Source organism: Erinaceus europaeus, chromosome 8 (genome assembly GCF_950295315.1).
Source record: "Erinaceus europaeus chromosome 8, mEriEur2.1, whole genome shotgun sequence".
Classification (NCBI taxonomy): Eukaryota; Metazoa; Chordata; class Mammalia; order Eulipotyphla; family Erinaceidae; genus Erinaceus; species Erinaceus europaeus.
The window spans coordinates 86,528,708-86,541,884 of record NC_080169.1 but is presented as its reverse complement, the minus strand read 5'-3'; the positions used below and the strand labels follow the sequence as shown (position 1 = coordinate 86,541,884).

General features: G+C 37.4%; 1 protein-coding gene across 6 annotated transcripts in view; it reads right to left on the bottom strand.

The window, feature by feature from the left end:
• The window catches only part of ST7 (suppression of tumorigenicity 7), a 339,787-nt gene that overhangs the window by 15,424 nt on the left and 311,186 nt on the right, over window positions 1-13,177 (bottom strand). For 4 of the 6 annotated variants that reach the window (XM_007525439.3, XM_007525440.2, XM_007525441.3 and 1 more), the window contains one exon: window positions 10,143-10,293. In XM_007525439.3, the coding sequence (XP_007525501.1) occupies window positions 10,143-10,293 (151 nt within the window). The remainder of the gene's footprint in view (window positions 1-10,142; window positions 10,294-13,177) is intronic. The other 2 variants (XM_016189276.2, XM_060196477.1) reach the window with 1 other exon arrangement.

Below are 13,177 nucleotides of genomic sequence, written 5' to 3'. Positions count from 1 at the left end.
TTAATACCATTTGCCATATGATGACTGCTACTAAAACATCTTAAAAATGTGGAAGGTTACTATTTGTTTTAAATATCTAGATAGCCCATGGGCTTCTATCATTAACAATCAGATCAGGTTCATGTGATAGAAATAGACTCTAAGTTTTCAAAGTCATTATAAATTTGAGATGAATTTCACTTAAAATTGAAATCAGTTTGTACTTCAGGGAGCAGGTTTTAAAAGTAAATATAGGCATGCATGATCCTGAAAATGTTCAATCATAGCGATCAAATGGTTGGCTGGTGTCTTTTCAGTCTGATGCCAAATGTTTCTTACTCCAGTATTTGGCACACACACAAAACTTTGTTTACTGTTAGTCTTTTTTCCTTTTCTTTTTTTCTTTTAATTTTTTTCCTACTAATCAGTTTTGGTCTTTTGGGGAAAGGGTGGAGTCATTGATTATATAAAATGTAAAGAGAACACCAACACCAACACACACACACACACACACACACACACACAGAAACACACCACACACACACTTTCTTACATCTTGCATCTTCTTACTAGATGATTATAACGATTCTTATGGTATCCTTAAAATCTCTCATTCTCATGTCAGTTGTCATTTGCATTGAGTTTGAAATAATACTAAGACTTCTGGCTTCATTAAACAAAGCAAATACAATTTATGTTTGAAATTCTATCCTTTACCCACCCAGCCGTGGAGGGTCCAGCAAAGTGTGAGATAAGCAGCAGAGACCTGAGGAGAGTGGGAAGAGGCACCACAGCAACACTGTTGGCTTTACCTCGTTCCTTTCACTGCAAAGACTTGTTTCCTCAGAACCTCCTGATTTCATTGAATAGCCAGTAATTTTTCACATACTAATGCTATTTTAGATTTAAAAGCCTAGACCAAGTAGATCAGAAACAACCAATAGCACAGCTATATACAAGATACTGGGTACTGTACAGCAAAACCTAACAAAAGGACTTTTCAAAGTTAACCCAATTACCAAATAATGTGATGATAACATTAACTATCCATTGTCTTTTTGAACCCTAAGACAGCAGGAACCTCACATCTCCACTATAGAGCCTCTACTTCCCCCAGTCCTGGAACCCTTGGATAGGGCCCACTTTCCCGTATGCCTCTCCCAATCCATATCAAATAATACTGCATCTGCCGATCACAACCTAACCAACACAATGATTGCCACCTCAACATGCTTCACTTCAGACTCTGTCCAGAGACTTCACGTGTGGAATGACAACCCTTCAGCTTCATTACTCGGGTGAGACCTTTCCTTTCATGGTATACTCTAATTCCATCTCAGGTGGTTCACTTTCTAACAAAGTCCTATAACCTAGATATACACCAGTTTCTGTGAGAGAGAGCATATGTTCACATGTATCCGTAAACTACTGCAAAATATATACCTGAAAGCAGAAGTACACTAGTGTTTGCAGTGAGTACCCCCCTGACACTTCCTCTCCACTATTCCAAGTTTTAGGTCCATGATTGCTCAACAATTTGTTTGGCTTCGTATGTTAACTCTCTTTTTGTCACCAGGTTCCAGATGTCATCAGGATGCCGGCCAGGTTTCCCTAGACCCTAACCCCACCAATGTGTCCTGGAGCTCTGTTTTCCCAGAGACCCACCCTCCTAGGGAAAGAGAGAGGCAGACTGGTAGTATGGACCGACCAGTCAACACCCATGTTCAGCAGGGAAGCAATTACAGAAGCCAGACCTTCTACCTTCTGCAACCCACAATGACCCTGGGTCCATACTCCCAGAGGGATAGAGAATGGGAAAGCTATCAGGGGAGGGGGTGGGATATGGAGATTGGGTGGTGGGAATTGTGTGGAATTGTAGCCCTCCTACCCTATGGTTTTGTTAATTAATCCTTTCTTAAATAAAAAAGAGAAAAAAAAAAAAGAAGTGCAAATAAGAATGGGAAAACTCCATTTGATCCATTGTATGAATTTTGTGACTGACTAAAAACCTCCTTACATCTTTGAAAGAACATACACACTTCAGATAAGTTAAAAATAAACATGGAGAATCAGGGAAATACATAGCAGTCATGCATCAGATCTGCACTGAGACCTTAGAGGCGCAGGTTCCAAACTCAATACCACCATATGCTAGAGCTAAGCAATGCTCTGCTCACTCTCTCATTAAAATACATAAATCTTAAAAATATGCATTTGGTTAAAGACAAGAGTTGGACCATTCAGTGTTCATATATGGCACACAGATGGCAGTTCAACATTTTCCTTTGTTTTGCATGCCCCACCCCCCAACAAACACACCCCTGGATTTCTATTTCTTCAGCCTTTGTCAAAAGGTCAAAATGACACTGGAAATTACACTTAACTAATGAATACATCCACAATAAAGCCTAGAGCATTAAACTGCTGCCTTCTAAATTTGACCAGAAACATTTACCAGGCTTTAATCCAGTCAGCACCATGTGCACCTACTGGAAAGTCAACAGAACTAAAGAATGGGGGGGGGGGTCGGCAGTGGTTGAGCACATATGTTACAATGAGCAAGACCCAGGTTCAAGCCCTTAGTCCGCATCTATAAAGGGAAACCAAAAATGGTAAAGCAATGCTGCAGGTGTCTCTCTTCCTCTCTTCCCTTCTATCTATTCTATTTCCCCTTCCCTTTCAACTTTTTTCTCTATCCAATAAATAAAATATTTTTAAAAAAAGTATTAGCTTCAAAAAAGAATTAAACAATGGGCAGAAGGAAGAATATATGAGCAAGATTTGGGGCCAGGCAGTGGTGCACCTAGTTAAGTGCAACCACTACAGTGCAGAAAGACCAGGGTTTAAGCCCTTTGTCTCCACCTACAGGGGGAAAGCTTCACGAGTGGTAAAGCAGGGCTGCAGGTGTCTCTCTTCCTCTCTATCTCCCACTATCCTATCAGTTTCTCTCCATCTCTATCCAATAATAAATAAACAAAAATTCTAAAAAAAAAAAAGAGCAAGATTTTAGGGGGGCTGGGTGGTGGCATACCTGATTGAGTGCATATAAGGCTGTGTGCAAAGACTTGGGTTCAGACCTTGGCTCCCTACCTAAGTGGAGAAAGCTTCACAAGCTGTGAATCAGGTATGTAGGTATCCTTCTCTCTCCCTATCTCCTCCTCTAAATACTCCCCTTTTAATTCTCAGTATCTCTTTGTCCTATCAAATAAAATAGAAAAAAAAAAAGGTGAATAGCTGCTAGGAGTGGTGGATTCTAGTGCTGGCTCTGAGCCCTAGATATAACCATGAGGGAAATAACAACAACAAATAATAATAATATAACAGAGAACAAGTTCTTCCCCATCCTTCCTGCTATATCTCCAAGAACCTTTTACCTTACTAGAGAGACTAGGAGAGAAGGTAAAATTGATCTTTGATAATTTCTTTATATTACCTCTTCAAAGAGGATCTCAGAGTACTTTATAAGGCATATTGCTTGTTACACTGAGAATAGAATTTGAATCCCAGTCCATCTTTTCAAAATGGCAGTATCTTTTAGTTTTGTACTAGAGGTAGAAAGTTTAACTGAGCACAATTTCCTACATTGATGGAGCTCACCACTTAGGGCAGAAAAGAAACTATTCAATAATCATTCAAAAAAAAAATACATGGGAAAGCTTCCAGTGTGAAAGCTCCTAGAATGAGAAGTCATGCTGATTTGTCTATCAAATGGTGGAGGGACAGAGCTGACAGCTAAAGGTTAAGTTGAACCTGGCACTGCTAACAATTGTATGGCTTTGGGTGGGTCACTAATCTGTGTCTAGTATCTCTGTAAAGATGAGCATACCAGATACCTTGAAAGTCTGTTAAAGGAACTAGTGCAGCAGAAGAAGTGAAAGTCTCTAAATAGTGCCTGACTGCTCAGTAAGCTAGTTTATTTAACTTTATTTTCTCTTTATTTTCCATGTCTACTAAAAAAAAGTCCCTATCTTCTTTATGGGGTTATACTATAGCCTGTAAATAAGAATGTTGGATGTCTTTAAACAATTAGAAATGCAAATAATATTATCAAAGTACAAATGTGGTGTTTTCACTTTTGATGGCAATACAAGTAATCTGTCATGATGGTTACATGTCCTTTTGGGAGCTAACTGGGCACAGCCATTAAAAAAAAAGAAAGAAAGAAAAGAAAGTCAAAAGTGTGTGTCTAGCTAGATCTGCTTTCTTTCACTATCTAGATATGGCCTTGAAAATTTGCTTCTCTTTGGTTATGATTAAACAACATTCCACTCGAACTATGAGAATTTCTAGAGTTTTACAGCTGATTCACTAACTTGATAATAACCCTCAACACTTAACACTGTCCTTACATTCTCATAGTGCTGTTTGTATTCATAGCATATAAACAGATACATAAGCACGCGTGCGTGTGTGTGTGTGTGTGTGTGTGTGTGTGTGTGTGCGCATGTAAGTGTGTATACTCATATAGAAGCCTTTTCCTAAAGCATTTATCTTGGTATTCCCAACACAAAACAGGACCTAAATGTTTATTAAATGATGGAGTAAAGAAGTGACAGAATTTTCATTTTGAAAACTCAGATGGATGCAAATTGTGGTCAGCCACCAAGCTCAAATAGATGAAAGAAAGTTAGCTTTACTGGGTTGCAGGTGGGGAAGGATCATACTATCTCTGAAGAATCACTATTAGTATATGTTAACTACAATCAACGATTTTATTATTGACCACTGCTTTCTCCCTATGTCACAAAATTTAGCCTTGTTATCTATGTGAAGCAGGTTGTTGGCTGGGTGGGGGGAGGTGGGGCTCTCTCTTCAGCAGCCCAAAAGATGCCAGCCATTTGGAGGAAGGTTTCGTTAGAGGAAATACCCTAAGGATCATATCTTATAGCAAGTAGCATTTACCATAAGGTTCAAAGAGAATAAATTAGAATCAGGATTTCACCCTATGCTTCAACAATAGGCTATATTCTCTTCTCAAAGGAAACACTCTGTCTTAGTTCCCCTCCAAAACACCACCTTCAAATCTTATACATTATTTAGTGAATTCTCAGAGGGAAAGGATCTCCAAAAAAGAAAATAAAGACTCTTAGTTGGTCAAGTGAAAAAAAAAAGGAAACAAAGACTAAGTGATTTACTCCCATGGAATACTAGTGTTCTGATATATAGTACTAGAAAATCAGTTCTTAAAGTTCACAGCTGTGGTCATCAGACTACCCTACTTTATAAAACAAACTCAGCCCAAAATAAAGTCCTACAAAGGATTATAGTAGGAGAGAGGTCATACCAGTGGTTAAATAAAGATGAAACAAAATACATGCCATTAAAGTGGGTCATATAAGGTGTAGTACAGTACCACTGTAGATAAGATCCAGATTGAACAAAACCCCTTATTCATATATTTTTATATTCAACTAAAACTTGCAGTGGGGTGTGTGTGTGTGTGTGTGTGTGTGTGTGAGAATAAGCAGAACTTAGTGTTTAAGTATAATTCAGATAAGGTGGCAGCTATGTAATGAACTACGAAACATATTTTTAAATCCTGTAAATTAAAACTTTTCCCCTTTCTTGATTATCTCAGCTTTGAGGAACTTTTTGTATAATTTTAGGAGCTGGGACAGTGATGAATCAAACATCTTTGAAACCTTTGAAATGCTGATGTATTTGTGGTTGAGAACTCTTTTTTTTTTTTAGTCCACCATATGTTTCAAACTCGAACAATCTCTGCCATGAATCAGCTGGAGTTTGGGGTTTTATCACAAATGTGAGTTATGTGGGTCTGATTGGTGGAAAACTCACTTGATTGTGAAAGATGACCAATGCACTAGCATAATAAACTCATTAAAAATCAAGACAAAACATACCCCTATTCCCAACCCAACCAATACTTTTAACAAGAGACTTTTTTTAATTTCAAAAAAAATAAATTGATTAAAAGAAAAACTTAATTAAAAAAAAAACTTTAATTTCAAAAAAATTAATTGATTAAAAGAAAACCTGGTGTAACTAGATTACCACTTAACTAGAACACAGTTAACTTCCTTTCTCTAAAAATTCGTTTCTAATAAAAAGAGAAATACGGAAGGGAGTTAGGGAATGGGTTAATTTGGGATGAAGGAAGATGTGATTTAACTGAGAAATCTTCAACTATAAAGCTGGCAATGTCATAATGCGCCACCCAGTGGTGCACTGGAAAAAGTGCAGTCTTCTGTGCATAGGCTGCCCCTGCCAGACCTACAGACCACAGCAGGGAGAATAGTTCGGGGGAAGCAGCCCTCTTTAGATCAATGGCTCTGGGCTCACCAGTGTAAGGTAAGACAGTGGCATTCAGTCTTATCAGAGCTTCAAATTCAAAAAGTGGATAAGTTAAAACTATTCAGAATCCCAGTCTGCTGATTTAAAATCCAGAGCTCTAATGCTTCCATTTAGTTTTACTTAGAGTGGACTTAGATTGAAAGCTGATGTCAAAAGATTGCACAATGTATCTACAGTTTTGTTTTAAAGTCCAAAATGTTTGTAGTGAAAGATTATTTTTCTAAATTTATGTATATACAAATATATACACATACATTTGTTTGTAGAAAACATATGCTTGCTATAAAATAGAAATATATAAATAGTAAGAAAAAAATTAAACTCCCTTGAAAGTATATTTGTAGTTTTTTCCATTTGTTTATGTACTGAATTTATTTATAAAATCAGGCTCATTCTATATATAAAGTGTTTGAGTTAATATTAAACAACAAAAATATAATTTTATATAGAATGATTAATTTTACATACAAACACTAGAAGGTATCCAGAAGTAAAAGTATACCTTAACCTATAAACAGTGATGTAAACTAAGGACTTCCAAGCAAATGTCACAGACATGACTAGGATTATTAATCTATTTTGGAAAGGCCTAGTTTGCATAATAGAAAAGAGGAGAGGGAAGAAAGTAACTACAGATTTACATGCTGGCTTTATAAGGCTGCAAGAATTTCAACAAGTCATATGTTTCTATGAATTTTCCCCTATTTTTAAAAATATTACGTATTATGTGAGGGAGAATGAAAGAAGAGAGGGCCAGAGTACTGCTCAATTCTGGTATTAGGGGATACCAAGGATTGAATTTGCAGCCTCTGGAGCTGCAGACATGGACGTTGGTGCTCTCACAAGCTAAGCTATCTCCCTGACCCTTCTTTCTTTTATTGAGCAACTGATATAGCCACTTCTGTCCAGCCTAACTCAGACTGTTACCAGCATGAAAGATGGAAATAGAAAGCCTCTGTAAATTACCCAGTTATACAGTCACTATTAAAACTTCTTGGTGTTTTCCAAGGCATTTCTGTTGTATTGAGTTTTCTCTTCTAAAAGTGAATGGCATCTTTTCTTTTTTTAAAAAATTGAAAAGCAGTATGACTTTATCAGAGTGGTTCCTGTTTATCTATAAAGATCAAACAGAATTTCCTTTTCTTAAACCTGCCTTCTACTACCTTGCCATATTGTTTTATGTCTAAGATTTCACATTTTATCAAACATTTTGTCCATCTAATCTGATGTAATTACATTCACCCAGTACTACTGCTCTGCTTGATTCTGGAACTCACTAAGTCATTTCCCACTTCCCAGTCTTAATGTCGTTCCCAGTTGAGCCAAAATATGTTCTGTTGCAGAATTTCCAGTTATTCCTTATAAGATTTTATTTATTATTTTTGTGTGGCTGTGACACTCTTAAAACCCATGTCTCTACCACTGCTTTTCTTCCCCCTTTTTCATAAGGTTTCTTAGCAATCAAATCCAACTGATAAGATTTTACTAGGCTTTCAAATTGCTTATCTATATGTATGTTCTTATTTGATAAGCCAATCTGTTCATTTAATTTTTTCATAACTAACACTAGGTGAGGCCTCTCATGTTCAATCTTGCCAGGCTTCTATGTCTCTTTTCATGCTTACATAAAAATTCCTTTGTCTCAGCTAGATAGAACACCTTAAATGTAACAATAAGCCCAAGCCAGAAGGATTTGTATACTCGCCCACACATGCCCTGAGTAGAGTGTGCTATGTCTTAACAGATCCAAATACCAGGATGGAACACCTGGAGTATGTTATTATTACATTTAGAGAGTGGGGGTGGAAACACTGATTAAGTTAACATCCCTCAAGTTATAAACAGTAAATTATTTAAGTATATCCACTACTACTTCTCTAAGGAAATATTTCCAAAACAATAAAAAGTATCCAATCAACTTGAGTTCCATCTCTGTTAACTTACTTTTACCCCATCCCATTTGACTGCCCTACTCCCTTCCTGTATCAATTTGAATTCCTGCTGGGTTAGGGAAGGGCAGGAAAAGGGAGGCACAGAAGATTATCAAAGTGAAAATGAAGCAGCAAAGATAAACACAGTGCAAAGGATTAAAAAGACATCCATTTGTGAGTCTGATCAGAGTAAGGGTGCATGTAAAGAAAAATTATCAGAAGACTCTACTATTTATTATTTTTTACCCATAAGACATGTTATATTTGTTTTGCTTAAATTAACAATAAGTAGTATCCTTTAGTCCATAGTCGTTAAGTCTTTTCCCTTAATTTTCATTCTTCCAAGCCACTCTTGGGATTTTGGGATTTGTTCACACAGCAAGCGCCCCTGTTAATAATAATGTCATGGTTCTTAATGGCTTGGTTCAAGTCTCCTATGTCCCAGTAAGGTTACTCGTGACTACTCCCTTCACTCTAGAGACCTCACCCTTCTGAAAAAACACTGGGCAGCTCCTACATTGCTGTTGGTTACTCCTACCAACCAGATGAGATAGATCTATAGGTCAGGGGACAGGTTTCTCCCATCATCTGAGCCCCTTCTTACAAGGAAAGATGATACCATTAAGTAGCATATAGTTCAGCTCATCTTGGATGGAGCTGAAAGGAATCATGTTAAGTGAGATAAGCCAGAAAGAGAAGGATGAATATGGGATGATCTCACTTATGGGCAGAGCTTAAGAAATAAAAACAGGAAGGGGAAACACAAAGTAAAACTTGGATTGGTTTGGTGTATTGCACCAAAGCAAAGGACTCTGGGGAAGGAGGACAGGGAGAAGTGGGAAGTGGGGACATTTTCAGATCCTGGTACATGATGATGGAAACGGACTTAAGTTGGGGGTAAGAGAGTATTGCAGACATCTGTCATGGTGAGATGACAAATTATATCCATGGGCCAACAATTATACTGTAAATCATTAACCCCCCAAATTTGCATATATTCTGAATTCTCACTACCAGGCATTTATTGACTGATACATACATATTATTGACCACCAAACAACAGGGTCTAAAGACTGGTATTCTTTTTTTTCTTTTTCTTTTAATTGCCACCAGGGTTATAGATGCATTTGGGTATCTGCACTACAAATCCACCACTCTCAGTGTCCATTTCTCCTCCTCCTCCTCCTCCTCCTCCTTCTTCTTCTTCCTCTTCCTCTTCTTCTTCTTCCTCTTCTTTTTTTCTTTCTATTTTATTTGATAGGATAGAGAGAAACTGAGATGGGAAGGTAGAGAGAGCGAGAGAGAGTGAGATGGAGAGAGGAAGATACCTGCAGACCTATGAAGCATACCCTCTGCAGGTAAGTTGTGGGGGATCAAACCTGGGTCCTTGCACATAGTAATATATGTGCTTCACTAGATGTGCCACTACCCAGCCCCCACTGGTGTTCCTTTTAAAGTATAAGTTCTGCTTTCTATTTGACTAACTTAGTTCCTTCAGTGGAGGGTAACTGTGGCTCTTTTCTTTGATAAGTACTGAATAAATACCATCTAGAAGTGGTAAATCAGTGCACAGCATGAGATCTAATCCGACACTAAAAAGATGTTCCTGAAGCTATGAAGCTAGCTGACCAGGTCTCGCTCCAAAGAGGTTTTCAAGTGCCTTTGTACCATACTAGTCCAAACACATCCCACTCGAATACACTTGTCTTTTTGAGTTGCAAAGATGGCATTACCATAGTTAATACCTACTGTCACTGGGGAACTAAATAGCCTAGGTAATTAACCATCTTTCAGTGATGAAACATCACAGAGAAGAGCCATAGACATGCAAATTTTCATTATTCACCATGAATACTTAGAGTAAAAACAGTTTCAGCATTTTTTCACGCTCTTAAAAATGTTTCAAAGAAAATTACTTACTGCCTTCCCACGTACAATGCAAAAGATTCAAAGCCCCTTCTACCCTTTTCCAGTGTGCCAGATGAAAGAACGCATATGCTATTGCTTCACTGTCCCCTCTCTTCAGGATATGCTCTGGGGGCAGGATTAAGCTTTTCATTTCTAGTAGATACTGAAATAAAAAAGGCAGGAGACAGATGTGTTAATACATAGTAATTTGAAATTCAATATTGAAAATAGGTTGATTTCCCTAAAGCCACCACTCACAAACATTTCATCAAACCTACACCCACTTAATTACAATTGAAGGCAATTACTAAAACATCCAGCAATCCAAGGTTCGCCAACAGATGATTAGCTTTGTACTAGTTTCCTACAGTAAAGATCAGAGGCTTTTGAGCTAAGATACAGTAATCAAAGAAATACATATAGACTGGTAAGGAAAAATTTAGAAGACACAGTAATTTGGTATAATTTTGAAATCATAATGAATATATATAAAATGGACATACGAATGTTAAAAAGTCATATGACTAAACCAACGGCACTAGAGAAACTTAAAATTAACCAATAATACCCACTGTTTTTTCTATAGACATCTATCAAGGAGAAAGGCCTAGTCCTTTGTAAAAGGCTAGAGGGATTAACCAAGTAGAGGGGAGGAGAGATAATACAGACTTCAAGCTACAATATTCTTTTAAATCCTTTTCAGAAGACTGGAGAGCTCTTAGGTTATGCCTAAGAGGTTATTCCTATCTTTATGAAGGACTTGGGAGTACAGAGCAAAAATGGATATTCTTCCTGGTGCTCAGAGAAGATTGTTTTCCTCTTTATTCTTTTGTGTTTACTATAGACTACGAAGGCAAACAATCTTAGAATGGTATTTTATATTTGAAAATATTACCTTCTCTTTGCTGACTGATGTTCCCCTGTGCTCTCCTCCCATTATGGCCCTTCCCTGGTTTATCCCACAGATATACACCCTTACACATGCATCAGGAACAATCACCACCAGCATCGCTCACACATCTCCTTTAAAGTAAAAATCAGCAGACCAGGGAGGGATGTGCTCAACAAAAATAGTGTGTGAAAGTGCTGTGAAAAGACACAGTAAACAATTATGATGTCAGAAACATAACTGTCTGTGGAGTTATCTATTGGTGGAAATTTATGGAAGATGGTTAAGTAGAAGAGTCCTGATCAACAAATGGAGATTATGACACATTGATTAATGTGTCATTATCATCCAGCTATGGATTTATACTCTGGGCACTCTGGGTGCAGATGTCTTTCAGGTTCCTCTCCTACTGGCACACTTAATGTCAGGGTGTACTGCCCAGCAAGAACCTGAAGGACAGACCCTGCTATCTGGGTCTCATTCTGGGTCTGACATTTAAAGCAACTCCAAGCCTCAAGGCTCTAAGTAGGACAAGTGAGGAACTTAGAATCCCTAGAGGGATTTAAGAACCCTGATATAATCCTTAGTCTTGGAAGCAGGTGGGAGAAAAGGGCCTTCTCTATAGAATAAGCTCTGCAAGAATATCTCTTTCTAGGTGGGTTCATGAAAGTTGTTTATTATTTTTATAGGAAATTCTCTTTATATATATCTTTATGACTTTTTATTATCTTTATTTATTGGATAGACACAGCCATAAATTGAGAGGGAAGAGGGAAATAGAGATGGACAGAGACAGAGAGACACCTGAAGCACTGCTTCACCACTCGAAAAGATTTTCCTTTGCAGGTGGGGACCAGGGTCTTGAACCTGGTTCCTTGAATGTTGTAACATGCACTCAGCAGGTGCACCACCACCCAGCCCCCTTGATGGGAAATTCTCAAGCAGGACTTCAAAAATACCTTTTTGGTCCTATGATTTTTTTGTGCTACTTTTTTTTTTCATTATTTTGTTATATTTTGTTCTTGTTGCCTGAAACTGAACTCGGAGACACATACATGTAAAACAAGCACTTTACCACTGAGATACATCACATGATTTTTGGATGTTCTAGATTACTGCTTTCATCCTCCATCTTGTAGATGTTTCTCACAAAAATCTTGTGAGAAAAAGAATACATGCATTTTTTTAATAAAAACTATTTATTTATTTATTATTAGTTAGAAATAAAGAGAAATTAACAGGGGAGAGGAAGATAGAAAGGGAGAAAGATAGACACCGGCATCACTGCTTCACCACTTGTAAAGCTCTTCTCCCTGAAGGTGAGGACCAGGGGTTTGAACCTGGATTCTTGCACACTATAATATGTATACTTAACCAGGTGCACCATCATATGGCTCCTTGTTACATTCTTTAGTAATATAATCAATAGTACATTTACAATGAACATTAATCATGTAAATATGAAGGTAATTTTTATGCTCAGAGATTCTCTTGTGATTGTATTAATTTGATAAAAGCCCTTATGATGTAACAAGTATCTGCAAAATATGCAGAAAAAAATGCAAGCATGATAAAGATGTGTAACTTGTAAAGTACTATGAACTTAAAGAAAGAAGATCATTTAGTGATCATCAGGAAGACAACAGGAAAATGTATACCTAATAAGAGATGTAGAACAAGATTTTGATTTTCTAATAATTATTTGTAGCCACTCTATGAAATAGTCAATTCAAAAAGATGAACCATATTAATTTTCATAAAAAATTTATTTTATGTACAAAGGAGGGAATTTCAAATGAGACAGAGAGAGACAGACAAGCCAGAACATACTCTGGTACATGCAGCACTGGGGGTGGAATCTGGAGCCACAGAAATGTAATTCCATTGATCTACCAGTTGACCTATTTCTCCAGTCATGGTGAACCGTGGTATATAAATACTGAAAAGAAAGTATATATGAGATGTCAACCTTCTAGTTCCAATACTCCGGTGAGACCTTTCCTAACGCATGGTATTCTCCAGTTCCATTTCAAATGGCAACTTCCTAACAAAGTCACAGAACCTAGATATAGGGACTAAGGGATAAGTGTATATGTGCACATGTATCTATAAGTGAGGGAAAAATATATATATATACCTTCAGGCAGTGATGTACAGT